General features: G+C 40.3%; 1 protein-coding gene across 1 annotated transcript; it reads left to right on the top strand.

Annotated features, from left to right (window-relative positions):
• Positions 1–27,813, top strand: sort1b (sortilin 1b). The gene is made up of 20 exons (XM_062998975.1): positions 1–400; positions 6,706–6,765; positions 7,591–7,664; positions 7,784–7,886; positions 10,640–10,801; positions 11,050–11,123; positions 12,381–12,430; positions 12,739–12,866; positions 13,034–13,178; positions 16,155–16,310; positions 17,211–17,317; positions 18,934–19,036; positions 20,189–20,360; positions 20,531–20,721; positions 21,443–21,632; positions 22,422–22,538; positions 23,537–23,645; positions 23,810–23,922; positions 25,473–25,602; positions 25,812–27,813. The coding sequence occupies exons 1-20, from the start codon at positions 164–166 to the stop codon at positions 25,824–25,826; spliced, it is 2,436 nt and encodes an 811-aa protein (XP_062855045.1). The 5' UTR covers positions 1–163; the 3' UTR covers positions 25,827–27,813.
• Positions 27,814–27,890: the final 77 nt, after the last annotated feature.

The raw sequence follows: 27,890 nt of genomic DNA, 5'->3' as shown, positions 1-27,890 counted from the left end.
TTTGTGTGCGGTGTGTGCTGAGTGTACAATGAAGAGCTCAGTGTTAGTGTCACTTTGTTTCTGTTGATGTCGCCGGTGATTGCTCCGGAGTCGCGAGGATTTAACAGCCAAATAAATAAATAAGTGAATAAATAATAGACGTAAAGCCGGTTGGAGGTCGGAAATGGAGCGACGGTGGCTTTTTATTTTTGTTGTATTTCTACCTGTGGTACTGAGTCTGGATTTTGACGGAGTCCGGGTGTCTCGTAGTGCGCAGTCGGTTCACATGAAGGCGGAAGGTCTGCTCGGGTCAGTGCTGGATCATCATCACAGCATTAAGAAGAGAAGCACTGATGCAGGAGCGGATACCTGTAATGCTCTACAGGGGTACGAGGAGAAACTAACCAGCAACACTCACGATGTAAGTTACCAGTTTATTTACTTTAACAAATTTTAACAAACATGAGCTCTAAGGACATTATATACACCGATCAGCCATAACATTAAAACCACCTCCTTGTTTCTACACTCACTGTCCATTTTATCAGCTCCACTTACCATATAGAAGCACTTTGTAGCTCTACAATTACTGACTGTAGTCAATCTGTTTCTCTGCATGCTTTGTTAGCCCCCTTTTCATGCTGCTCTTCAATGGTCAGGACCACTACAGAGTAGGTATTGTTTGGGTGGTGGATCATTCTCAGCACTGCAGTGACACTGACATGGTGGTGGTGTGTTAGTGTGTGTTGTGCTGCTATGAGAGGATCAGACACAGCAACGCTGCTGGAGTTTTTAAACACCTCACTGTCACTGCTGTACTGAGAATAGTCCACCAACCAAAAATATCCAGCCAACAGCGCCCCGTAGGCAGCGTCCTGTGACCACTGATGAAGGTCTAGAAGATGACCAACTCAAACAGCAGCAATAGATGAGCGATCGTCTCTGACTTTACATCTACAAGGTGGACCAACTAGGTAGGAGTGTCTAATAGTAGTAGAACTTTAGAAGTAGTAGTAGTAGTAGTGAGTAGCAGTGAGTGGACAAGGTATTTAAAAACTCCAGCAGCGCTGCTGTGTCTGATCCACTCATACCAGCACAACACACACTAACACACCACCACCATGTCAGTGTCACTGCAGTGCTGAGAATGATCCACCACCTAAATAATACCTGCTCTGTGGTGGTCCTGTGGGGGTCCTGACCATTAAAGAACAGTGTGAAACAGGCTGAAAAAGTATGTAGAGAAATAGATGGACTACAGTTAGTAATTGTAGAACTACAAAGTGCTCCTTTATGGTAAGTGGAGCAGATAAAATGGACTGTGAGTGTAGAAACAAGGAGGTGGTTTTAATGTAATGGCTGATCAGTGTATCTATGTATGTACAGTGTATCACAAAAGTGAGTACACCCCTCACATTTCTGCAGATATTTAAGTATATCTTTTCATGGGACAACACTGACAAAATGACACTTTGACACAATGAAAAGTAGTCTGTGTGCAGCTTATATAACAGTGTAAATTTATTCTTCCCTCAAAATAACTCAATATACAGCCATTAATGTCTAAACCACCGGCAACAAAAGTGAGTACACCCCTAAGAGACTACACCCCTAAATGTCCAAATTGAGCACTGCTTGTCAGTTTCCCTCCAAAATGTCATGTGATTTGTTAGTGTTTTTAGGTCTCAGGTGTGCATAGGGAGCAGGTGTGTTCAATTTAGTAGTACAACTCTCACACTCTCTCATACTGGTCACTGAAAGTTCCAACATGGCACCTCATGGCAAAGAACTCTCTGAGGATCTTAAAAGACGAATTGTTGCGCTACATGAAGATGGCCAAGGCTACAAGAAGATTGCCAACACCCTGAAACTGAGCTGCAGCACAGTGGCCAAGATCATCCAGCATTTTAAAAGAGCAGGGTCCACTCAGAACAGACCTCGCGTTGGTCGTCCAAAGAAGCTGAGTGCACGTGCTCAGCGTCACATCCAACTGCTGTCTTTGAAAGATAGGCGCAGGAGTGCTGTCAGCATTGCTGCAGTGATTGAAAAGGTGGGGGGTCAGCCTGTCAGTGCTCAGACCATACGCAGCACACTACATCAAATTGGTCTGCATGGCTGTCACCCCAGAAGGAAGCCTCTTCTGAAGTCTCTACACAAGAAAGCCCGCAAACAGTTTGCTGAAGACATGTCAACAAAGGACATGGATTACTGGAACCATGTCCTATGGTCTGATGAGACCAAGATTAATTTGTTTGGTTCAGATGGTCTCAAGCATGTGTGGCGGCAATCAGGTGAGGAGTACAAAGATAAGTGTGTCATGCCTACAGTCAAGCATGGTGGTGGGAATGCCATGGTCTGGGGCTGCATGGGTGCAGCAGGTGTTGGGGAGTTACATTTCATTGAGGGACACATGAACTCCAATATGTACTGTGAAATACTGAAGCAGAGCATGATCCCCTCCCTCCGGAAACTGGGTCGCAGGGCAGTGTTCCAGCATGATAATGACCCCAAACACACCTCTAAGACGACCACTGCTTTATTGAAGAGGCTGAGGGTAAAGGTGATGGACTGGCCAAGCATGTCTCCAGACCTAAACCCAATAGAACATCTTTGGGGCATCCTCAAGCGGAAGGTGGAGGAGCGCAAAGTCTCGAATATCCGCCAGCTCCGTGATGTCGTCATGGAGGAGTGGAAAAGCATTCCAGTGGCAACCTGTGAAGCTCTGGTAAACTCCATGCCCAGGAGAGTTAAGGCAGTTCTGGGAAATAATGGTGGCCACACAAAATATTGACACTTCAGGAACTTTCACTAAGGGGTGTACTCACTTTTGTTGCCGGTGGTTTAGACATTAATGGCTGTATATTGAGTTATTTTGAGGGAAGAATAAATTTACACTGTTATATAAGCTGCACACAGACTACTTTTCATTGTGTCAAAGTGTCATTTTGTCAGTGTTGTCCCATGAAAAGATATACTTAAATATCTGCAGAAATGTGAGGGGTGTACTCACTTTTGTGATACACTGTATGTGTACAGTGTATCACAAAAGTGAGTACACCCCTCACATTTCTGCAAATATTTCATTATATATTTTCATGGGACAACACTATAGACATGAAACTTGGATATAACTTAGAGTAGTCAGTGTACAGCTTGTATAGCAGTGTAGATTTACTGTCTTCTGAAAATAACTCAACACACAGCCATTAATGTCTAAATGGCTGGCAACATAAGTGAGTACACCCCACAGTGAACATGTCCAAATTGTGCCCAAAGTGTCAATATTTTGTGTGACCACCATTATTATCCAGCACTGCCTTAACCCTCCTGGGCATGGAGTTCACCAGAGCTGCACAGGTTGCTACTGGAATCCTCTTCCACTCCTCCATGATGACATCACGGAGCTGGTGGATGTTAGACACCTTGAACTCCTCCACCTTCCACTTGAGGATGCGCCACAGGTGCTCAATTGGGTTTAGTCCATCACCTTTACCTTCAGCTTCCTCAGCAAGGCAGTTGTCATCTTGGAGGTTGTGTTTGGGAAGGGAGGGGATCATGCTCTGTTTCAGAATGTCACAGTACATGTTGGAATTCATGCTTCCCTCAACGAACTGCAGCTCCCCAGTGCCAGCAACACTCATGCAGCCCAAGACCATGATGCTACCAGAATGTCACAGTACATGTTGGAATTCATGCTTCCCTCAACGAACTGCAGCTCCCCAGTGCCAGCAACACTCATGCAGCCCAAGACCATGATGCTACCACCACCATGCTTGACTGTAGGCAAGATACAGTTGTCTTGGTACTTCTCACCAGGGCGCCGCCACACATGCTGGACACCATCTGAGCCAAACAAGTTTATCTTGGTCTCGTCAGACCACAGGGCATTCCAGTAATCCATGTTCTTGGACTGCTTGTCTTCAGCAAACTGTTTGCGGGCTTTCTTGTGCGTCAGCTTCTTTCTGGGATGACGACCATGCAGACCGAGTTGATGCAGTGTGCGGCGTATGGTCTGAGCACTGACAGGCTGACCTCCCACGTCTTCAACCTCTGCAGCAATGCTGGCAGCACTCATGTTTTTTTTTTAAAGCCAACCTCTGGATATGACGCCGAACACGTGGACTCAACTTCTTTGGTCGACCCTGGCGAAGCCTGTTCCGAGTGGAACCTGTCCTGGAAAACCGCTGTATGACCTTGGCCACCATGCTGTAGCTCAGTTTCAGGGTGTTAGCAATCTTCTTATAGCCCAGGCCATCTTTGTGGAGAGCAACAATTCTATTTCTCACATCCTCAGAAAGTTCTTTGCCATGAGGTGCCATGTTGAATATCCAGTGGCCAGTATGAGAGAATTGTACCCAAAACACCAAATTTAACAGCCCTGCTCCCCATTTACACCTGGGACCTTGACACATGACACCAGGGAGGGACAACGACACATTTGGGCACAATTTGGACATGTTCACTGTGGGGTGTACTCACTTATGTTGCCAGCTATTTAGACATTAATGGCTGTGTGTTGAGTTATTTTCAGAAGACAGTAAATCTACACTGCTATACAAGCTGTACACTGACTACTCTAAGTTATATCCAAGTTTCATGTCTATAGTGTTGTCCCATGAAAAGATATAATGAAATATTTGCAGAAATGTGAGGGGTGTACTCACTTTTGTGATACACTGTATATATATATACTGTGTATATACTGTGTATATATATGTATATATACATATATATATATATATATATATATATATATATATTAGGGCTGTCAAACGATTAAAATTTTTAATCGCGATTAATCTCAGAATTTCATATAGTTAATCGCGATTAATCGCATTAAAAAAAATCTGTGTAAATGTTATAGAAAACAAGGATTTTTAAGTGAAATGTTACAATTAAAATGGTGAACACATTTTATGCTAAATGTACTGATGTTAAAAACTGCTGGGACAAGAGAAAACTGTAAGGGAGTTTTATTCACTCACATACTAGGCAGTAAATGTCAGATTGTAGGTTAGAATTTCTCCATCAGCAAACACTGTAGATCAGCGGTGCTTTAGATGGGATAAGGCGTAGTTATTGTAACAGACTTTTCTGTGGTTGTATCGTGACAATGGTTTGATGGACGTTTCTACACGAAGTGAGTGTGTTTTGACCCTTTGGGGCTTCCATAGTTCATGAACTAACGTGCTCGACTCAGCTTTCCGGTATTCGGTACAGAAGAAGAAGTTAATTAAGTGTAATAAAGTGTTCTGCTCCCGACAACTTGTGAATATAGCGTGTATTTATTTCTTTATTAAGCAAGTGCATCACTACCACGATCGGTTACATTATGTTAACAAACCGCAAATGAAAAACGGTGGCAAGTCCGACATTAAAATGTTTGTTCTACCAGTCAAGTGTCAACATGAACTAGAATCTGCGTTAACGGCACTATTTTTTAATCGCGTTAAATTGAGGTCGCGTTAATGCGTTATTATCGCGTTAACTTCGACAGCCCTAATATATATATATATATATACATATATGTGTGTATATATATATATATATATATATATATATATGTATATATATACACACACACACACACACACACACACATTTTCTGTTCATTTCTTTTACCTTGGTCAGTTAGGAAAGGTTTAAAGCCATACAAGGTGGTATGAAAGTATGAATTACATCTCAAGGATGGTAATGCATAAATAAGACTTTTAAACAGCCAGTAACGAAGCTTGCCAAACCTGCTCCTCCTGAATCCATCTGCCAAACCTGAACTCAGCAGGCACAATAGACCCAAACATTCCCAACACTGGCTGGTTAGGTTAAGTAAAATAGTTTTTCGTTCTTTCTGATTTTGGCCCAGGGGTTGCTTGCTGTCAATGTTTGATTCTCTATAGCATGTTAAACAATTTTCTGTGCTCAAATTGAGACAGCTGGGGAGGCATTTGATAAGATTAGTGGATTTAAATGCTGGCCTGAGGGAAATAGATGCCATCTGGACTCAGAATGTAGGAGTATTTCAGTCTTACCCGGGATGTAACATTTTTAAACAGCAAAGCAATTGTCATTAGTTAACCATTAACCAGTGAGTTTATACTGGCCTATAAAATAACAAAACATCACTGAGTTTCATGTCAACAAGATTTAAAGCTTTATTAAATGGAACAAGAATCCTATGGATTTTCTAGCTCCAAATGCTACTGGTTTAGCCAATAAGCTGATTAAGCTTTCTTAAAGTTAAATGTCATTTTTAGAAGCAGTCAAAAACATGATATGGTATAGGGCAATATTTTTGCCTTACACACAGTATTCAGTGCTTCCTTTGTGTAAGTTTGTAGACTGTACACATTAGTAGCTGAGTTGCTGTTACTCCAACAACAAAATAACAGTAGTAGACTATATTCAGATAGATATTTGACAAACTAAAGGAATAGTGGTATTTGCTCACTCTACAGCCAGTGTTTGTCTATGGAGATTTCATAAAGTTATGCTTGATTTTAAGTCTGTAAAAACCATGTTTGAAGTTTTTAAACCTACTGATTAGTTATTATGTCCATGTTTGGCCATGTGGTGACATTTCAGCTTTACAAGGTTGTTCATGTGTACACATTACCTGTTCAGCTTTGGCTTTTGTTTTGCCTGTACCCTGTGATGTTGAAAGTCTGACTGGTGTACATTGTTAAAATTTGTATTAAAGATTGTAACCAATCCCTCTCTCACTTGCAGTACGTTTTCAATGATCTAAGTGGGTCAGTGGCTATCGCCTGGATAGGAGATGGAACAGGGGTGAGTTTGTAATCCTTGTTATTTTCTGTTAGTTGATGATATTTGATAACACTATGTTTTCATTTTATAGTAACAAGATAAGAAGTTTACAGTAAGATTATGGCCTTGGGTTTTCTTAGTAGTGGCATTGCGTAGCCTGAAAAGACACACTTGCTACTTTACACAAACACTGTATGCACTGTACATTATATAGCTCAAAACTAAAGGCAGAAGTGATTTCTTATTACTGCTACAACTGAGGCATGCTGACTTGCCACGCAGAGACAGGGAATAATGGAGATCAGTGCATTAGTCTCTGTATGCAATACTGATCTCTGTGTAAACCCGCACTGTGCAGGTAATAAAAAGCAGTTGGTTACTACACACGTGACCGAGGTGGCGTGTGACTAGGTGTGTTACATATGGCCCTCCTCAGTCAGGGTCTGCAACAGTGGAGGAGATACAACCGGGTAAATGGCAGTTAACAAGTTGGGGGGGGGGGGGGGGGGGGGGGGGGGGGGGGGGTACAGAAATGAAATCCCTGATTTCATTTGACAAAACTCCTGGTGTGGCATCATATTCGATCCTAATTATAATTTGCTGTGGATAAAAGTCCACATGAAAACATCAGATCTGCTTGAAGTAATGGTCAGGGGCCTTTATGGAAAAAATGGTGTTGAGACTTTAGATAAATAAATAAATGACGGTCAGGGCTGGAATTTGCTTTGCATATTTTTAAGTAAGGAGTACTTAGCCACAAAAATAAAACCATAGTAACATCATCATTGATCTGTCGTTCTGTTTCCCAGACATGATGCTAAAAACTTTTCCCATTTTTCATTTTAGGTTTTGCTGGCATTGACTACATTTCAAGTACCATTATTTTTGTTAAAATTTGGCCAGTCCAAACTTTATAGGAGGTGAGACCAGTCTCATTACAGAATATTGACTCCCATTCTTGTTACTTAATGACTATTATTCCTGCTAAATGTCTTTTATTGAATACAGGATTCATTCTCCTTCTGTCTGTCTAAATTAGTGAGGACTATGGGAAGACATTTGAGGACATCACAGAGCTTATCAATAACACCTTTATCAGTACTGAGTTTGGGATCGCCATCGGTCCTGAGAATTCTGGAAAGGTGAGAGGTTGTTGTATTTATTTATTTATTTTTTGAGAATTTGGTAACTGATCTTGACCTTTAAATATTAACGCCATTCATTAAGTTTTCATTTATTTAGACACTAGACACTGTACATACAGACAGGCATGTTAAAGCTAAGCTCCAATGTTTAAAAAGGTTAAAGGATAATCCCACCCTAAACAACTTGCACCCTGAAGGAAATTCAGCTGTCAAGTACAGGCAGTGTGTTCCTATTATTTAGCTTGATATTGCACTGAAGATATGAGGAAGATTGAATCTTTACCTAAGTGAATGAATTTTAGGAGAGTAAAAGACCTTACCTGCTTTTTAGTAAAGCCATGTTTTATTATGCTATTGGCAGCTATAGAAAGTCTTAGAAACAAAAGGTAACTTAAGGTAACATAGGCATATTTAAAATTTGCCAGTTTCTTTTAATCGCTGACGAGCTTATAGTGTTTTATCAAAATAGAAATGGAATAGAATAGAAAACACACCACAGCTTTATATCAACAAGTCTTTATAATTCATGAATAACGGGGTGGCCCAGTGGGTAGCACCGGTCACCTCGTAGCAAGAAGGTCCAAAATTACAGTTCAATGTATATATTTATTTATTACAGTTACTGGGACATGCAGTTCAATATATACAGTGTATCACAAAAGTGAGTACACCCCTCACATTTCTGCAAATATTTCATTATATCTTTTCATGGGACAACACTATAGACATGAAACTTGGATATAACTTAGAGTAGTCAGTGTACAACTTGTATAGCAGTGTAGATTTACTGTCTTCTGAAAATAACTCAACACACAGCCATTAATGTCTAAATAGCTGGCAACATAAGTGAGTACACCCCACAGTGAACATGTCCAAATTGTGCCCAAATGTGTCGTTGTCCCTCCCTGGTGTCATGTGTCAAGGTCCCAGGTGTAAATTTGGTGTTTTGGGTACAATTCTCTCATACTGGCCACTGGATATTCAACATGGCACCTCATGGCAAAGAACTCTCTGAGGATGTGAGAAATAGAATTGTTGCTCTCCACAAAGATGGCCTGGGCTATAAGAAGATTGCTAACACCCTGAAACTGAGCTACAGCATGGTGACCAAGGTCATACAGCGGTTTTCCAGGACAGGTTCCACTCGGAACAGGCTTCGCCAGGGTCGACCAAAGAAGTTGAGTCCACGTGTTCGGCGTCATATCCAGAGGTTGGCTTTAAAAAATAGACACATGAGTGCTGCCAGCATTGCTGCAGAGGTTGAAGACGTGGGAGGTCAGCCTGTCAGTGCTCAGACCATACGCCGCACACTGCATCAACTCGGTCTGCATGGTCGTCATCCCAGAAGGAAGCTGATGCACAAGAAAGCCCGCAAACAGTTTGCTGAAGACAAGCAGTCCAAGAACATGGATTACTGGAATGCCCTGTGGTCTGACGAGACCAAGATAAACTTGTTTGGCTCAGATGGTGTCCAGCATGTGTGGCGGCGCCCTGGTGAGAAGTACCAAGACAACTGTATCTTGCCTACAGTCAAGCATGGTGGTGGTAGCATCATGGTCTTGGGCTGCATGAGTGTTGCTGGCACTGGGGAGCTGCAGTTCATTGAGGGAAACATGAATTCCAACATGTACTGTGACATTCTGAAACAGAGCATGATCCCCTCCCTTCGAAAACTGGGCCTCATGGCAGTTTTCCAACAGGATAACGACCCCAAACACAACCTCCAAGATGACAACTGCCTTGCTGAGGAAGCTGAAGGTAAAGGTGATGGACTAAACCCAATTGAGCACCTGTGGCGCATCCTCAAGTGGAAGGTGGAGAAGTTCAAGGTGTCTAACATCCACCAGCTCCGTGATGTCATCATGGAGGAGTGGAAGAGGATTCCAGTAGCAACCTGTGCAGCTCTGGTGAAATCCATGCCCAGGAGGGTTAAGGCAGTGCTGGATAATAATGGTGGTCACACAAAATATTGACACTTTGGGCACAATTTGGACATGTTCACTGTGGGGTGTACTCACTTATGTTGCCAGCCATTTAGACATTAATGGCTGTGTGTTGAGTTATTTTCAGAAGACAGTAAATCTACACTGCTATACAAGCTGTACACTGACTACTCTAAGTTATATCCAAGTTTCATGTCTATAGTGTTGTCCCATGAAAATATATAATGAAATATTTGCAGAAATGTGAGGGGTGTACTCACTTTTGTGATACACTGTATGTATATATACACTGGGTAAAGTTTTGGGACACCCATTTTAATTATTAAGTTCTTTTGTTTCAGTCACGACAATAGCTTTCAGGTGTAATAAATAGTTTAGGATAGGCCCTTTCCTGTTCCAGCATGAGTGTGCTACTGTGCACAAAGCAAGCTCTTTAAAGACAGCTTTGGAATAAACCGCTTTGGAACACACTGGAACATCAATTGAGGCTTTCTTGATCAGCATCAGTGCCCAGCCATACATCTGATGTTTTATTCTTCACAGTTAAAGTGGTCATGTGTGAATATATGAAAATAATATAATAAGGTATTAGGCAATATTAAAATCACTTTGTTGCAAAGTGAATTCTGACTGCAACAGTGAAAGAATTTTGAAAATAATAAAAAAAAAAATGCCATGGGCTAAGGTACAAAAGTCCCTTTTTTGACTTGTAGTCTAAGTATTAATCATTTTACACCTGAATGTGTGTTATTGGCTTGTCTATGTTCTTCACTGATTTGTATTTCTGTACCTGCTGTATTTTCTCAGGTGATCCTAACAGGTGATATGTCTGGAAGCAGTGGTTCCAAGATTTTTCTCTCCTCAAACTTTGGGAAATCTTTTTCACAGTCAGAGCTGCCCTTCCACTCCCGCATGCAGATAGTGTATAACCCTGTAAACCCTGACGTACTCATGGCTATTAGCATTAAGGTAAGAGTGAGAGGTGGACTCATAGTGAAGTGTTTACAGCCATTTCCATTTAGACAAGTTGAGTTTATTCCACAGAACTATACTTATAAAAGAACTAAACTAACTAATTACATTTTTGCTCCTCCTGCCAACCTAGCATTTTATCAAATTTAGCCTGGGGTCCAACCAGACAAGATTTTTTTTTAATGAAAAAATGCTGTTTTGCTGCTGCTTTCAGTCTTACTTTAGCTCATGTTTTTTTTTTTTAGAATGAACTCTGGCTTTCGGAAGATTTTGGAGGGAAGTGGAGGAACATCCATGACACTGTGTGTGTGGTGAAGTGGTAAGAGGCTTTAATTTGTTGCACGTTTGAGTCTGTATGGTTCTTGTTCTGGTTCCAGAAATAAACATTCCAATAGGGCGGCTGTAGCAGCAGGGTGACGATCGTCTGTTTGATCATTTATTTCCTTATGAGGCCATGTGACTGTGAGGTTTTGCAGCTCATATTTCAAGATCTCAGGCAGGAACCAGCTGAACTGCTTTTTGTTTTGGTTTTGTAACAATCACAAGGCTAGTAGTAGGAGGTTCTTTGAATGTGAGCTTGTGTTAAGATATGCACTTTATTAGGTACAGCTAGAAACCTGTTTTTCGAGATTTAGGATTGCTACACTGGATCATTCTGGTCCAAATACCTGCTTTCCCGGTGCAATCTTCCTTATTTCATCTATGATTGGGGCCGGTACTTAGAGCGTACTGACAAGTGTCTAGGCTGTTTGGCTATGTCTGGGTGGGGGAGACCTATCATGCTTATTATTCTATTTACTGACAGGCAGGTACTAATCTGATGCCTGTTTTGTTTGTGGCTGCAGTAATTGTTGTAAGCAGTCTGGAATAAAGGTAAATATGTTCACATCAAGGTGGGTAGCACTGTCGCCTCACAGCAAGAAGGTCCTGAGTTTGATTCCTTAGTGGAGTGGTCCAGGTCCTCTCTGAGTGGAGTTTGCATGTTCTTCCCGTGTCTATGTGGGTTTCCTTCTGGAGCTCTTGTTTCCTCCCACAGTCCAAAGACATGCAAGTGAGGTGAATTGGAGATACTAAATTGTCCATGACTGTGTTTGACATTAAAACTTGAACAGATCTTGTGTAACCAGTAACTACCTGTACTGTCATGAATGTAACAAAAGAGTGTAAAACTTTATGTTAAAATCCAAATAGAATAAGTAAAATTAAATACCAATTACAACTTAGCAAAGCATTTTAACAGAGGGAGAGAAAATAAAAGATGATGCAATGTTTGTTGGGGCTAAATGGCCAGTTTATATCACCCAGTTTTAGGTTCCCACCAAGAGCCATATTGCATATGGAGAGCCACGCTAAGATCCATGTGACTTGTCAGTGCGCTCTCAGTGCCGGTTCTGACCCAGATATAATAAGGAGTGTTGCTTTTGCCAAATCAGATTTGTGGACCAGAAGGATTCGCTGTGGCGACCCCAAAGTACAAGAACAGCCGAAAGGAGAAAAAAAAGATTAAAGTACAAGCTGCATGGTAACCAAGGAGGTGTGGATGTATAACATGAACCATTGTTGTGTGTTCTTTCAGGGGAACGGCCAACACGATCTTCTTTTCTACCAACCTAAATGGATCCTGCTGTGAGTATTGTTTACCCATGGTATGGCATGATGTAAATTAAAATGCTTTCTCATATAAGGATGCATTCTAGTCTTTTTGCTTTACAAATTTGTTAATTAACTTTGACGCACATTCAGTTTACATATAAAAAACAAAAAAGGAGTAAAAAAAGACATGGCAGGAAAAATGCAATTCCCCTTTTTTCTTTCAAGCTGCGTGCTCACATATCAAACTATAAAATGTATCACTCTAGTTCATACATACTCATTTAAACAGTGCTAGTGCAGATTGTTCTCGTAATGGCTTGCCATGTCTTTCTTTTTTCTAGTTGACCGAGGGGATCTGGTCCTAATGAAGACGTTGGACTATGGTGTCACATTCAAGCAAATCGCTGAAAAGATCTTCTCGTTTGGCATTGGTGGACGTTTCTTGTTTGCCTCGGTCATGACCGGAACAGTAAGCACTTCTTGACTTTATGGAGTTGCTGTGGGTGAAGGATTCTGGGTATATGTTCGATTGCCCAAAATCACTGTACATGGTACTGGGCATGCACATTATGAGAGCTTGATGGTTTGTGAATTGAAAGAAAGAAAGCATTAAACCTAAGTGCATGTGTGTCTCAGGGTATGATGAGAATGATCCACGTGTCCATGGATCAGGGGGAGGAGTGGAACATGGCCCAGCTTCCTGCAGTAGGCCATGAGCAGTTCTATTCTATACTGGGAGCCAATGATGAGATGGTGTTTATGCATGTGGATGAACCTGGAGGTGAGATTCTTCTCTTTTACATGGGCTTCTTTTTTTTTACAATGAGCTTTCTACACCTTTGTGGAGGTTTTAATCCAACTTAAGTGAAGGTGAAGTCCTGTGATTAATTGGCACCCCGTCTAAGGTTTCCCTACCTGGCAACCAGTGTTTCTCAGATCTGTTGTCACCTTAACCAGGATACAGTTGATTTATTTTGTGTGTGTGTCTTGTCCTGTCTTGTTTTTTGTTTCATTGTTGTGGTGCATATGGTACTGGCATAGTGGTATTGGTTGACGCATGCATGGAATGCGTTGGTTAGGGATATAGAAAGGCAACTGGTGCAATGATTACTGTTTTGTCCAAGACTATGTGGATGGCCGGACATGCGGGCTTATTTATCTGTGAAGAGATGGCACCAGGATACACTGTAGGACAGTTTACCTTGCAACAGGGTGGCACAGTGGCTAAGTGGGTAGCACCATCGCCTCACAGAAAGAAGGTCCTGGGTTCGATCCCCAGGTGGGGCGGTCCGGGTCCTTTCTGTGTGGAGTTTGCATGTTCTCTCTGTGTCTGTGTGGGTTTCCTCTGGTTTTCTCTCATAGTCCAATGATGTGCAAGTGAGGTGAACTGGAGACACAAAATTGTCCATGACTGTGTTCGATATATAACCTTGAGAAGTGATGAATCTTGTGTAATGAGAAACTAAGATAAGATAAGATAAGATAATCTTTATTGTCCGTCTCAAACTGAGACAGAAATTCGTCTTTGACAGGGCTTCAGTACACTCACAATCACAAGTACACAATTCACATACATACAACATAGGTTAAAACGATTAGAATATTATGTTTTATGAATTTAAAATTGTGATTGCCGAAGGGACAAATGATTTTTTGTAAACATTTTTCCGAGCTAGTGGAACCTTTTCTCCTTCCTGATGGAAGTAACTGAAAGTGTGGGTGTAGTGGATGAGATGGGTCTGCAGTGATCAGTGTGGCCTTCCTGAGCACTGCTCGCTCATACAATGCTGATAATGATGTCTGTGAAGAGCCTGTAATTTTGCTGCCTTGTTTAATGATGCGAGACAGTTGTGCTTTGTGTTTGACTGTAAGAAAGTTATACCAGGATGTAATGTTGAAAGTAATCAGACAACTGTTAAAATGTCTGTGCTTACTTTAAAAGTCCTGAGCTTCCTCAACAGGTTAAGTCTCTGTTGTGCCTTTTTGTAAATACAGTTACTGTGATTTGTGAAGGACAGGCAGTTGTCAATCTCCGTTCCCAGGTATTTGAACGACTCAACCTGCTCCACCAGCTGGCCCTGTATGCCGAGAGGCTGACCCAGGGATATGGTTGCTTCCCTGACTCCCCCATTTCCACAGCACAACTCTTTAGTTTTTGATATGTTCAGTTCCAGGTGAAAATCTTTGAATCTTTGGATCAAGGTGCTGACTGCCTGCTGGTACCGGGACAGGTCCTCCAATGTTTTTACTGAGGCCACCAGAGCCATGTCATCTGCATATTTAAAACGTGTAATTCCTTCACTGCTACATGAGATGTTATTTGTGTAGACAGAGAAGAGAACAGACATTATACAACAGGTAGTTCCGACCTTACAATCTGAATGGTTGAGAAGCGTTCTAACTGTGCTGATATTCGTGATAACAGCACGGCCTTTTCACACCACAATGGTATTACTCCGCTGACGCGTTGCCAGTAACGACAAGCTTCATGCACACAAACGCGCACTCAGGCGACACAGCCTTTTTTTCCCGATCACGTTTTAAATCCGTTATCTGATATACAATCTAGCGCACTGTGTAGGGAACATAACCAATTGTCTAGTGCACTATGTAGTGAACATGAATGCATTATCTGATATGCAATCTAGCGCACAGTGTAGGGAACATAAATCAACTGTCTAATATATTGTCTAGTGCACTATGTAGTGAACATGAATGCGTTATCCGATACACAATCTAGTGCACTATGTAGGGAACATTAATATGTTTGTAACGCGAACAGTTAGCTTAATAGCCCAGTTAGCAGCTCCTAAGAGTTCTGTTCTCACCAATATCCTTTGGTGTGTGCAAGATGTTTTTTGTTTCTTTTTTTCTCTTCGGAGGTTCTTGACTTTTTCTTCTTGTTGTTCTTACCTCCCTGAAATGAGTTTTTGCAACTTGGGATGTCTGCTTTGTAGTGTTAAACTTTATATTCATTGTGGAACTACTTTTTGGCGGAAGGTATTGTCAATATTAAAGCATATTTATTATGAAATTCAGGGCTTCTTTGATTTATTTTCTTTCTTTATTTTGTGAAAACTGTTGTATAAAAGCAATAGAACACTTGAGGTCGTGTGTTATCGCTATAACACACTCCCTCTCGTGTTCTATTGCTTAAATAAAACACAGCCTTGCGGAAGCCCAGTGCTAGAAGCACCTGTTGTGACCTATTCTTTAAAAAAATTGTGTATCCATAAAAGCAATGATGAATGGAGATGGAGGTCCGAAAGGCAATACAGCAGAATGTTTGTGTCAACTACCGTTCCTGTCATGAATGTAACCAAAGTGTAAAACATGACGTTAAAACAAACACCTTGCAACATACAGAAATTGAAGAACTTGCTAAAACTGTCCTAGTATTTAGATAACACAGGACTCCCTCATGACATTACTTTCATATTTACCTTTATTTTATTGAGTCTGATGCAACATGAGAACAGTTTTAACTTACCTTACAGCCATAAAAATATGAAATTGCTTAAATTATAAAGATGAGATATAATAAGCAGACAGGAAAATAATACCTATCTTGCCATAAAATGACACACACACATTAAACATGGCATTAAAATCCTAATAAATAAAATATTGAGTCTGATGCATCCAGAAAGAGTGCTGCTGTAATTATATAATTAGTATGTACTGTAATTTAATGTAACACTAATTTTGTTAAGCGTGTAAACATTTTAACATGCATTTATGGCTTTGTCTTCCACAGACACTGGGTTTGGTACCATCTATGTATCAGATGATCGAGGCATGGTATACTCCAAATCTCTGGAACGCCACCTCTACACTGCTACAAGAGGGGATAATGACTTCACCAATGTTACCTCACTCAGAGGAGTCTTCATGACCAGCATCCTAGCTGAGGGTATGACTACATGTTCTGCAAGACTGGGCTTTGAATTAGGTTTAGGTTTAGGTGTTGCTGTATCTTTAGATAAAACAGTTCACTTGCTTAAACTCACTAACAACCTCTTTAAATAAAGGAGTAATACAAACCCAAAAGCCGAGACAATGCGACAGAATGTCCATATAAACAGAGAGTTGTGATTTACAAATTTGTTTAGTGTTATTTGAAATTTAACGGCTGCAAATGTTTTGTAATTGTTTGGCCACTGAGGAGACCAGTTATAGTTCAGCTGCAGTCTAGGGTTTTGGTGGTGTTGTATACAGCTTTTATTAATGTGCCGCTTAGTTTTAATAGGAGACTGGTTTGGACTGCAGGCAGGCCAGTCTAGCACCTGCAAAATATTACTTTGAGTCCACACTGTTGTAACACATGTAGGTGGCTTGGCATTGTCTTGCCGGGACATTGTCTAGCAGTGTAAGTTGATCCCAAATTTTTATGTATCCCTTAGCACACCCTCATGACAGACTTTGGCTTTGCAAACAGTTGGGATGGTTGTTTCCCTCCATTGTTCCCAAAAACAATTTGAAAGGTGTACTTATCTGACCAATGTACATGTTTTCACTTGCCCTCAGTCCATCTCAGATGAGCTTGGGCCCAGAGAAGTCAGAGGCATTTCTGGATGTTGTTGATATGACCGTATTGGTTTCTGGGGTTGCTCTTTACATTCACTGTTTTTTTTTTCTGCATTTCCTGAATGTTTTAATATTGTTAGGAAATGTAGTTAGTAAAACCCATAAATTCTTTGCAACAATGTGTGAAGAAATCTTGTTCTTAAACTGCTGGACTGCTTGTGTGACTCAACTCCTTGCTTGTAATCGAGAGTCTTTTACGTCATATCCCTTGGTGTGTGTCTTGCAGACAACTCTGTGCAGACTGTGGTGTCATTCGATCAGGGAGGAGAGTGGGTTCCTCTGAAGAAACCAGAGAACAGCAAGTGTGATTCAACCTCTAAAGATAAAAACTCAGTAAGGACTGAATACAGAGTCATTCACTGCTTAAATGCAAACCTGTTAAAGAGATTCTAGTCTTGTGCAGATGTTTAGAGACACACCTGTAAAAGCCTCATGTTTGGTTGAATGTGGAAATAACAGCATGTGCTCTACAAAGAACAAATCTTTGCATGTTATAATGCACAATTACTGTTTCTTTGCACTACTGTTTTATTTTTAATTTCAGTGTATTTGGGGGGGAAATGTGTAAAGAAATTACGTAGTTTTTTTCCCCAATATGTTACTTTTAAAACTTTAGCAAATGGAAAATACTGTATTTGGAGCCACTTAGGTGGTGCAGCGGTAAAATACGGTAGCACACCAGAGCTGGGATTTCGAATACATCATAACGAATCTCAGCTGAAACAACGTTTGGCTGTTGTTCCTCCGAGGAGGGAGTCGGATAGGGACCTCATAACTGATGCAATTACGACCTCTGCTGGCTGATTGATGGTGTCTGCACAGAGTAGAGGAATAATGCTGATCAGGGTGTGTCTCTCTGTGCACAGGGCTGATCTCATATGAACTCGCCTCTTGCAAGTGAAAAGATGTAGTCGGCTACTGCTCACGTGTCGGAGGGGGTGTGTTTCAGTTTGCTCTCCTCTATCGGGGCAGGGGTCAGCACCAGTAGAGAGGAAGCATAACGCAATTGGGTAAAAATTGGACGTGCTAAAATATCAGAAGGAAAAAAGGGAGAAAATGCATTAAAAATACTATATTTGTATTAGTTCCCTGTAGAGGATGTGCTATTTTCACATGGATAATCAACAAAAGATGGAATGCCTGGGCGTGTCTTTTTGCATAGTTTGTACTGATGTATTTTATGTATTTTTTTTCTTTATTTGTCCCATTTTGACAATTTAAACAACAACAAAACTTACATTTTTATCACTTACTTACACCTAGATCCAGTTTAGAATTAGACAATTTTAAACAATTGACCTTTTGCATTTTGGGGTTGTGGGAGAAAATTATTCTACCTAAAACCCACAGAGACACAAAGAGAACGTAATAGGTCCCTTAGAAATGTTAAAGTAATGCTTATGTTTAGAAAAGCACTATTGTGGCTAAAATCGTTTTATGCTGTGCAGTCAGATAGTGGAAATCTGTTGTAAACTTTGTGTTCTACACTGTGTAAAAATGCTTTTCTATTTGTTCATAATGTTCTTTACATGAAGTAAACTTAAGTCTGGCGTTTTCAGTCTTTTTTTTATTTATTTGTTGAATTTAAAGTATAGAAACAGATGTTCAAACATCTTAAATGTTTAGCCTGAGCAAATAGTGCAAATATTGATTGGTTTCATTTGAACAAATTCTTGCAATCGCAAGACTGTAAATTCCTGAAGGGAATGTGGGGGTGGCAGCTAATCACATTAAAGGACAATCAGCAGTCTGTATTCATCTCCCAAAATAAAAAAAGGAGAGTGTGATTTGTCTCATGTTCTATCTTAATTAGTATCACTATGGTATACTGTAAACGTCTAATAAAAAGTAATATCCTGATGTCATGAGCTATTTATATTAGGTTACTTCTAACATTTCATGTCTTTTGTGTATGTAATAATCTGCTGTGGATTTTTTTCCTCCTGCAGTGTAGTCTTCATATTCATGCTTCCTACAGCATGTCTGTAAAGATGAATGTGCCGGTGCTGCCTCTGAGTGAACCCAATGCTGTAGGACTGGTTATTGCTCATGGTATGTTCCTTAGTGTAGGAATACACACACGTTTATATCTTGTAGAAGATTGATACTACTAGCCATCGATCCTCACTTACGGGCCACTGGGGTCAATATTAGATTTACATACATACCAGCCATGAGCTATACCTACCATAGATGCCCTTTGTAAATAAATAATTACAGACTGTAGTTCATCTGGTGTTCTGTAGGCTTTGTCACACATGCTAAACGGTCCTCCAGATGACTGATTAGGTTTTTTTTAGGTAGGCCTTATTTAGCACTGTCATGACACTAACATTTTACTGGTGTGGTAATGTGTGTGTTGTTTTGGTTATTGTGTATCAGATGCAGCAGCATATTTGGGTTTTTTGAACTCTGTTTACACTTGCTAGCCCCTTCAATTAGGCACACTTACCCACATAGGTGTATAGTTGGTGACTGGAACTTTTTCCATGCACAGCTGTTAACCATTCTTTAACCATTTATCCGTGGACAGTTTTTGATCATGTGATGCTCTTGACTTAACTATTTTGGTTGGAGCATTGTTAAATTGGCTATTCTGGATATTTAAGCAGCCCTGATTTGTTTGTGGAATGTAGATCACTTTCTTGTTGCATCATCCAACATCTGTTAGGCTGTGGATGATGGACAATTAACCAGAAATTCATCTCTAGTTGTTCTTTATACAATTTTGTGTCGATTATTGCCTCAATTATTGCAGCAAAGCCCCGAAAACCCTGAGGCAGCAAAGCAGCCACAAACCTTGATGCTTCCTCCACCATGCCTCATTGTGAGAATGAGACTAGGTTTTGATGCTGGTGGTTTTTACTTTCAGATATAGAGGTTTGCAATCTATTAGCAGAGTATTGACAATATGTAATAGTATTTTTTTCAACTTGTAAACACTTTGACTCAACAACAAACACATTTGACTGTTATGTAGAACAACAATGTAGCCCCAAGGCCTAAATAATTTCCCCAGTTTGGACTGTGTCTGATTTATCAGTGTGTTCTATAAATGAATGAAAAGTCATTTTTGTGTTCGAGGTGTAGGTTCAGTGTAATGGAATGTGTTTGTTATGACTCGTATGTATTGTTATGACTCCGATGAAGATAAGATGAAGTTATAAAGGCTTTGACCTTTAAAATACATCTCTTACTTTTTAGGCAGCGTGGGTGACACTATTTCGATACTGACCCCGGACGTGTATGTGTCTGATGACGGTGGGTACACATGGATGCGGGCTCTTGAAGGCCCCCATCACTATGCCATCCTGGATTCGGGGGGCTTACTTGTGGCTGTGGAGCATAACCCCAACATACCTATTGCTCAGGTCAAGTAAGTGCCCGAACTTAATGATCCATTGATGAGCTTTGAAATACAAATGGAAAAATGTCTTATATGTCATTGCAGTGGTTTAATAATCAGAATGAATAAATGCATTTTTGTGACTCAGACACCAGAAGCTTTTGTGGCTGTTCTTATGGTTTCCGTTTTATTTTTTTTAGGTTTTCTACAGACGAGGGTCAGTGCTGGCATGTGTACAACTTCACTCAGGAGCCAATCTACTTTACTGGGCTTGCCTGGGAGCCAGGGGCACGTTCCATGAACATTAGCATCTGGGGCTACAGAGATTCAGTTTTAGTCCAAAACTGGGTTTCTGTCACAATTGATTTCAGAGAGCTGCTCACTCGTGACTGTAAGTGTAATACTACCTTACCTGTGACCATAAATATAAATGTAGCAAATGCAAAAAAATATAGTTCATTTTATTAAACATTTTAAACTGTTAAAACCAACAATGTAAATTAGCTTTAATTATTCTTGATTCAATAACTTATAAGCACACACCTGGGTCTATAAGGGCCCAAAATTAACACTGCGTTATTGTAAACAAAAAAGAAAACAAGCCATGAAGTCCAGTAAACTGTCTGTGGAGCTCTGTCGGCAGGGCAGAGATCAAGGCAAGGATATAAAACAATATCTAAGCCTTGGTCAGGGTGGTAAAAAAGAATTCAACAGTTACTCTAAACAGTTCCAGATATCCTATGCAGAGATGAGAGAATATGTTGGATGGACAACCAATTCTCTCCTGTCAAGCAAGAAGGTTCTGGGTTCGATCCCCAGGTGGGGCGGTCCGGGTCCTTTCTGTGTGGAGTTTGCATGTTCTCCCCGTGTCTGCGTGGGTTTCCTCCGGGTGCTCTGGTTTCCTCCCACAGTCCAAAGACATGCAAGTGAGGTGAATTGGAGATACTTAATCGTCCATGACTGTGTTCGATAGAACCTTGTGAACTAGTGAATCTTGTGTAACGAGTAACTACCGTTTCTGTCATGAATGTAACCAAAGAGTAAAAAACATGACCTTAAAATCCTAATAAACAAACAAACAATTGATTGTTTTCTGTGGTTTTTCATATTAGGTGGTGATAACGACTATGTGCAGTGGCTGGCACATTCCGATGACATCAGTGACCCTGATGATGGCTGCATTTTGGGTTATAAGGAGCATTTTCTGCGGCTCAAGAAGGACTCCGTGTGCTGGAATGGGCGTGATTATGAGGTCAACAAGCAGCCCATGCCGTGCGCCTGCACACTGGATGATTACCTGTGGTTAGTATTTACACAAACTTAGGGGTTACATTTTCAGATGTATTACATCCAGTGGTATGTTGCTGCCTGCATATGTTTATGTAACATGCTGATATAAAAAAACATTAAAGATAAGAATAGATCAATTACTACATATAATGTAATATACTAAATTTCAGCCAGTCATTGCTAACAGGTTTATAAAAATTTTTTCATTTCATTTTCATGGCCAGGGTTGCATTGGGTCTGGGTTTCCCTGGAATCACCAGGCGCAACGCAGTAACACACTGGACAAAATGCCAATCCATTGCGAGGCCTTGGCTGTCAACCCCAACTCCTTAAAAGTCTATATACTTTTGGCCGCATGATGTACATAAAATCATGTCTGTCACACCCACACTGATCAAAAGGGTGGGTACAGACTAGTACACTTCTCTTCTGACATGTAAAGTCTACAGAGAGTCTTCATGTACAGAGGAACACATTGTGTCTTTGTATTCCTCAATTACTTGTGCTGATGCCTCAACCAGACAATCCCCATCCGACCTTTGTTCGGACACAGCAGATTGTGCCTTACCAGTTTGCTGGCATCGCTTTAGGTTACTAGACTCCTGTGCCACTCATCACGTTTATACTTACAGATAAAGATACAAACATTGCGTCCAGTCAATCTGAACGCATTGTAAAGCCAACTGAAAGTTTATACATCTTAGCAGGCGTGTTAGAAGTTCTAACTTAGTTTACACCTTTGCCTTACAAGTGTCTAAATGGCTCTTTCTCTCATTCTCTCTCTCTCTCTTTCCTACACAGTGACTTTGGATATTACCGTAAGGAGAACAGCTCAGAGTGTTTGGAACAGGCTGAGCTCAAAGGCCATGATTTGGAGTTCTGCATCCATGGCAAGAAAGAACATCTACAGACCAACGGGTACCACTTGTTTCCTTTACTCTGTCTTTTCCTTATTGTTAGTTTTATACCTGGCAGCATGATTTTTTTTTATTGGATTCAATTCACATTGTGTTTGGGAGTCCAAGAGAGCATAATTGAGTTTGCCTTCTGGGTGAGAGTTGTGGAATTTGTGTCTCCCTGATCAATCAGATCAAAACTAGTTAAGGTATTTTTGAACCTGTAGCAAAAGGTTCCCCCAGTCTTTCCCCAAGATGTAAATATTAATTTTTAAAAATATAAAATTGCAGTAGCAACATAACAATTAACACACCACCTACTATATAAAATATACTGATTTCAAAAAAGAGGTTTAAAACAATGTGGTGTTTTCCAATTGACGACCTGTAAATCACACAAGGTACAGTTTGAAAAGAGGCATTGGCTGGTTTTACGTGGGGTGAATTGGTAATTGGTGGAAAATGAAGAGACAGATGGCTTGATTTGATTGGTCAAATCAGATTTAGTCTTTTATTTTGTTTGTTTTTGCATTTGTTCTCTACTTGTATTTAATTATCCGATCGCATTTCACTACCTTTACTGCTGCTGACCTCTAGAGTCGTGCCTAACACACGCCCCTCCTATATATGTGCAGTAGCCGACCACTACTTTTCACCTGCACATGGCGGGTTCATACGGAGATCAATGTCGCTGAAAGTTATGCACTCATCTCCATGATCCCGTCTTTGTGCAGGCACCTTCGACCAGCCATCTGAGGTTGTAACTGCAGCATTCATGAATAACCTCTGGCATTCCACTCTCGAACGAGCCAATCGTTGTCCGTATAGGTGCTCGGCCTGCCATAGCAGAGCTGAGATTCCAACTGTTGAGTTTGAGTTGTCAGCACTGAATGAGTCTGAACGTTCCTCAAATCCACAAACTATTCCTTAAAATGTTTTTTATTTGGGTCCTTCAATTTATTTTTTAAGTCAGGTCATAGCCTCACGAATTAACCTAGTGACTCCTGTTCTTATCCTCAGCTATCGGAAGATTCCAGGAGATAAGTGTGAGCGAGGAGTAACCTTAGAGAGAAAAGTTACTGACATGAGCAAAAAATGTATCAGCAATCTACTGGACCCACAACTGCAGGTACATTACACTACAGCCAGAGCTCTGCCATCAGGAATGCAGTCGGTTTGTGTCTATATGAATTTTTAAAAAGCAACAAATATCAAACGCTTGTAAGTTTTGTATGTAAAATGGTGCAAATTAGATTTTCTGTGAATGACTTTTTAACATCCCTGTTCTCTCAGAAACAGGAGCCATCTTCGAACACAGCCCTTATTGTTCTGGTGGTCACAGCTGTTATTGCGATCGTCTGTGTAGCCGGGGTTCTAATTGTGAAGAAGTACGTCTGTGGTGGAAGGTCTGTCTCTTCTCTTGTTTATTATTATTATTGTTGTTGTTGTTAATTTTACTACATACAGTTCTCTTAAAGAAAATTAATTATTGAGTTCCTGTGTTTTACCCACAACTTTATGGACCTAGCTTTGTGCACAAGGAACACAGTAATGCAAGATGAACTCCAGTGGCCTGCACAGAGCCCTGACCCCAACCCCAGTGACTACCTTTGGAGTAAAAGTGACATTGATTGGGAGACAGATCTTGTCTTCCAACATCAGTACCTGACCTTATGAATGCTCTTTTGTCTAAATAGGCACAAATTCCCAGCAACACTCCAAGATTGTTTAAATCTTAACTTCCCAACATGTGGTTCAGTCAAATTGTTTATTAGGATTTTAATGTCATGTTTTACACTTTGGTTACATTCATGACAGGAACGGTAGTTACTCATTACACAAGGTTCATCAGTTCACACAGGGTTATACCAAACACAGTCATGGACAATTTTGTCTCCAATTCACCTCACGTGCATGTCTTTGGACTGGGAGGAAACCGGAGTGCTCTGGTTTCCTCCCACAGTCCAAAACCATGCAAGTGAGGTGTACTGGAAATACAAAATTGTCCATAACTTGAACTAAAGAATCTTGTGTAACCAGTCTACCTGTCCCGTCATGAATGTAGCCTAAGTGTGTAAAACATGATGTTAAAATCTTCTGGCAAACCCTTCCAAAAGATTGTACAGCCTGTGGGGGGTTGCTTCCATCCAATCATAAGACCATTTGTATTGTAAGGCACTGATATTGAACGAGAAGAACCGGCCTGCAATCGATGTTCATTGCTTGTAGCAGGCCACTGGAGTTCCTCCACACCAGACTTAATAAATCCTGTCTATATAGTACTCGCTTCCAGGACACAAAGACTGTTTTACTGGAAAATTGAGGAGTGTAATATCACCCCAGCATTTTGTTGAGGAAGGAATTCCCTACCGTAAAACCCAGGCAACTGGCCCCAGCGTTCATGATTTTTTTAAGTCAGCTTAAATGCAACTGATCAGCTGTAATAAATGAGGATATTTATAAGAAGTATTTTTGCTTTTTTTTCTAACTGTATTTTAAAGTGTAGTTTGTTTTTGTAAAATAACGCTTTTCTAAGGTCCTGTGCAACAAAACTCTACTTCCAGTACACTACTCAAAGTTACAAGCATGTCATTTATTTTTTCTTAACATTGGGTGTAGCTGAAACACATGCAGTCAATAATTGGGAGTGGTGTCTACATATTTTTGACAATAGATGGCATAGATGGCCTTGCCCTGTCTCACACTCCCTTTAGCAAATGGTTTTCTTTTCTGGTCTGATTGGAATGCAGTGGGAAATTAAAACACATGACACTTTTTTCCTAATACAAACTATGCAAATGTTTGTAGGTGTGAAATTTGCTTTAGCTTAGCAGCTTTTGTGAAACAGAGCTTCATGGAAATTAGAGAGGGTTAATATCGCTTGTTTAGAAACACAACACTAAACATAAGAGGGTGTGATGTAATAGGGGCAATTTTTCTCTTCTTGTGTCTGCAGGTTCCTTGTGCACAGATACTCAGTTCTGCAGCACAATGCAGAGGCTAATGGTATAGAAGGAGTGGACGATCCTTTGGACACAAGTGTGGTCGGACAACCAAAGCCCAGCTTCCATGACGACTCAGATGAGGTAGTGTAAAATACATACTACTGAACTGTCCACACACTAATCTAATGCTGGAGGAATTAGTGACCTATGCAAAGCAATGTTTACATAAAGCTCTAAAGTCGTCTGATGTATTTTGCATTCTCCACCCGCATCCAAAGCACTCTGCACTGCATGCAAGGCATGTGTGTAACTCGGCATATGAAATAACAGTGTGTTGTGTTTGTCTGTAGGACCTTCTGGAATAACAGCAGCGATTCAGCACCAGCAGGAACTGGAAGCACTCCGTCTCATTTATTACCTAGGGCGTCTTCGCTGCTGTTTCTATTCCTGCTTTAAATCACAGCCCACCTCCAGGTTCTTCTGGCCTCACTAACTCTCCTCCAGTTCCTGTTGCTCCAGTAGGAGTGGCTTTCTGTTCTCATTTTAAGAGTATCTCATGAATGTAGCTGTAACTGGCAGAACCAGAATAACGCAGGGCGGCAGCTAAATAATCTTGCTGACTTAGTAGGAGGGCCTATCTCGACCTGTCTAAGCGCTTACTCGTGCAGAAGCTTTTACTTCTTTATGTGGAAATGGTGGTAGGTCAGAATCATAGCAACTGGGTGTAATATGTTAGCACAGGATTACCATTGCACAATATCAGCTTGATGTAAGACAAAACCATGGTAATATTCTGCATATGTTTAGTAAATTCTACTGTTACTTTCATCTACAAATATGATCCTTTACAAAATACTGGTTCTTGAATTTTATTACATTTTATGACATTCTAAAGAAGCAATATAATGTGTAGATACAGTGCATCAGTGTGTATCAGCATCTACCACATTTGTCCTCATACAGTTAAGTGACTGTACAGACTGTTAACTGTTATTTTTAAGATTAATTTATTTAACACAGTGGATGCCAACTGGAAAAGTGAATCTGTAAGTATGTGCTGAGAAACCGTAGTCTACATATATGTATCTATATATGTAGTGTGTGTTTGTAGTTTTTCCATTTCTTAAGATGACATTTGGTGATGTTTGAATTTTTGCACTGTGATACAAGAGAGAGTAGTGTGAGGAATGTTGCATTTACGAGTAACGGTACAAGTTACAAGCACAAATTTCCAAAGCTTTTGGAACATTTTGAGCGCAGTTTAACAGGGTAAATGTGATCGGAACTTGCAAAGACAACTTGTCTTAAAGCGTAAAGGCGGCACAAATACGCCTGGCTCTAACTAACACTTAAATTCCTTAGCTCAGGTAAAGTGTATAAAATGTATGTGTGTGTATATACAAACATACATACATACATGTTACACTGACATACCTACTGACACTGCAGTACATTTCTGTAAACCATGACCTGTTTACTGGAAAATGAAGGAGTGTAATATCACCCCAACATTCTGTTGAGGAAAGAATTCCCTACTGTTAAACCCAGGCAACTGACCCCAAGTCAGCTTACATGCACCTGATCAGCTGTAATAAATGAGGATATTTATAAGAAGGATTTTAGCTTTTTTTTCCTAGCTGTATTTTGAAGTGAACTTTGTTTTAGTAAAATAACGCTTTTCTAAGGTCCTGTGCAACAAAACTCTATTACTGACATTGACACGCATAGCAAATCCTGTCCTAAAATGTTGCTGTAGAATTACATGTCCTTTAGTTTAAAATACCTGCAATGTTTCAGCATGTAACACCAAACCATAATGTTGTGTATGCTCATTCAAGTGCCTGCTATGAAGGTCTGTGTGCCTTTAGAGCAAACCATTAAGCATGATTTGTTATTGATTTGGTTAATGATTTGTTTGAGCTGATTATCCTGTCACTCCGTCAGATTGAAATTTCGTTCAGCACGGGTCACATGAACAATGAAGAACAAGTTTTTCTGGTTTCAGGTTTCTAGCAATACATGTAATGTTTTACTGAGTGCTTTGGATTCTACAACAGCTTTAAAATGTTGCTCTGTTTTCGCTACTTAGCTAAAAGGTCACATCCCATACGGGCTGCACTAGGGTTTATAACTGAAGGTGACTCCAGCAAGACTACTAGGGTTTTCTACTTGAAATTTAGGGTCTTTGTTTGTTTGCTTTAAAAATTCTAATACTCGTCTTTGATAATCAGTGTATATAACATTTACCAAACTGGTTCTGTAAATACAAACTTGCATTCGCTTTGTATCAATTGTTCCCACTCTGTATATTTGGAAAAAAAAACTCACAAATAAATGGACTTTTACCTTCTGTATTTTTTTTAATGCATTTTTTCTACCAATTTAGTGTAGTCAATTTGTCTTCAGCTGGGATTGGGATCCCCAATTTT

This window comes from Trichomycterus rosablanca, chromosome 7 (genome assembly GCF_030014385.1).
Source record: "Trichomycterus rosablanca isolate fTriRos1 chromosome 7, fTriRos1.hap1, whole genome shotgun sequence".
Classification (NCBI taxonomy): Eukaryota; Metazoa; Chordata; class Actinopteri; order Siluriformes; family Trichomycteridae; genus Trichomycterus; species Trichomycterus rosablanca.
Note: the sequence above shows the minus strand (reverse complement) of the source record. Positions and strands in the feature narration are given on the sequence as shown.

What these genes read in the sequence shown, in the direction of transcription:
- sort1b (XM_062998975.1), top strand. Translation starts at nt 164, where the DNA reads ATGGAGCGACGGTGGCTTTTTATTTTTGTTGTATTTCTACCTGTGGTA. An exon ending in ATACCTATTGCTCAGGTCAA is followed by an intron (nt 20,361 to 20,530) that starts GTAAGTGCCCGA and finishes TATTTTTTTTAG; the next exon opens with GTTTTCTACAGACGAGGGTC. An exon ending in AGAGCTGCTCACTCGTGACT is followed by an intron (nt 20,722 to 21,442) that starts GTAAGTGTAATA and finishes TTTTCATATTAG; the next exon opens with GTGGTGATAACGACTATGTG.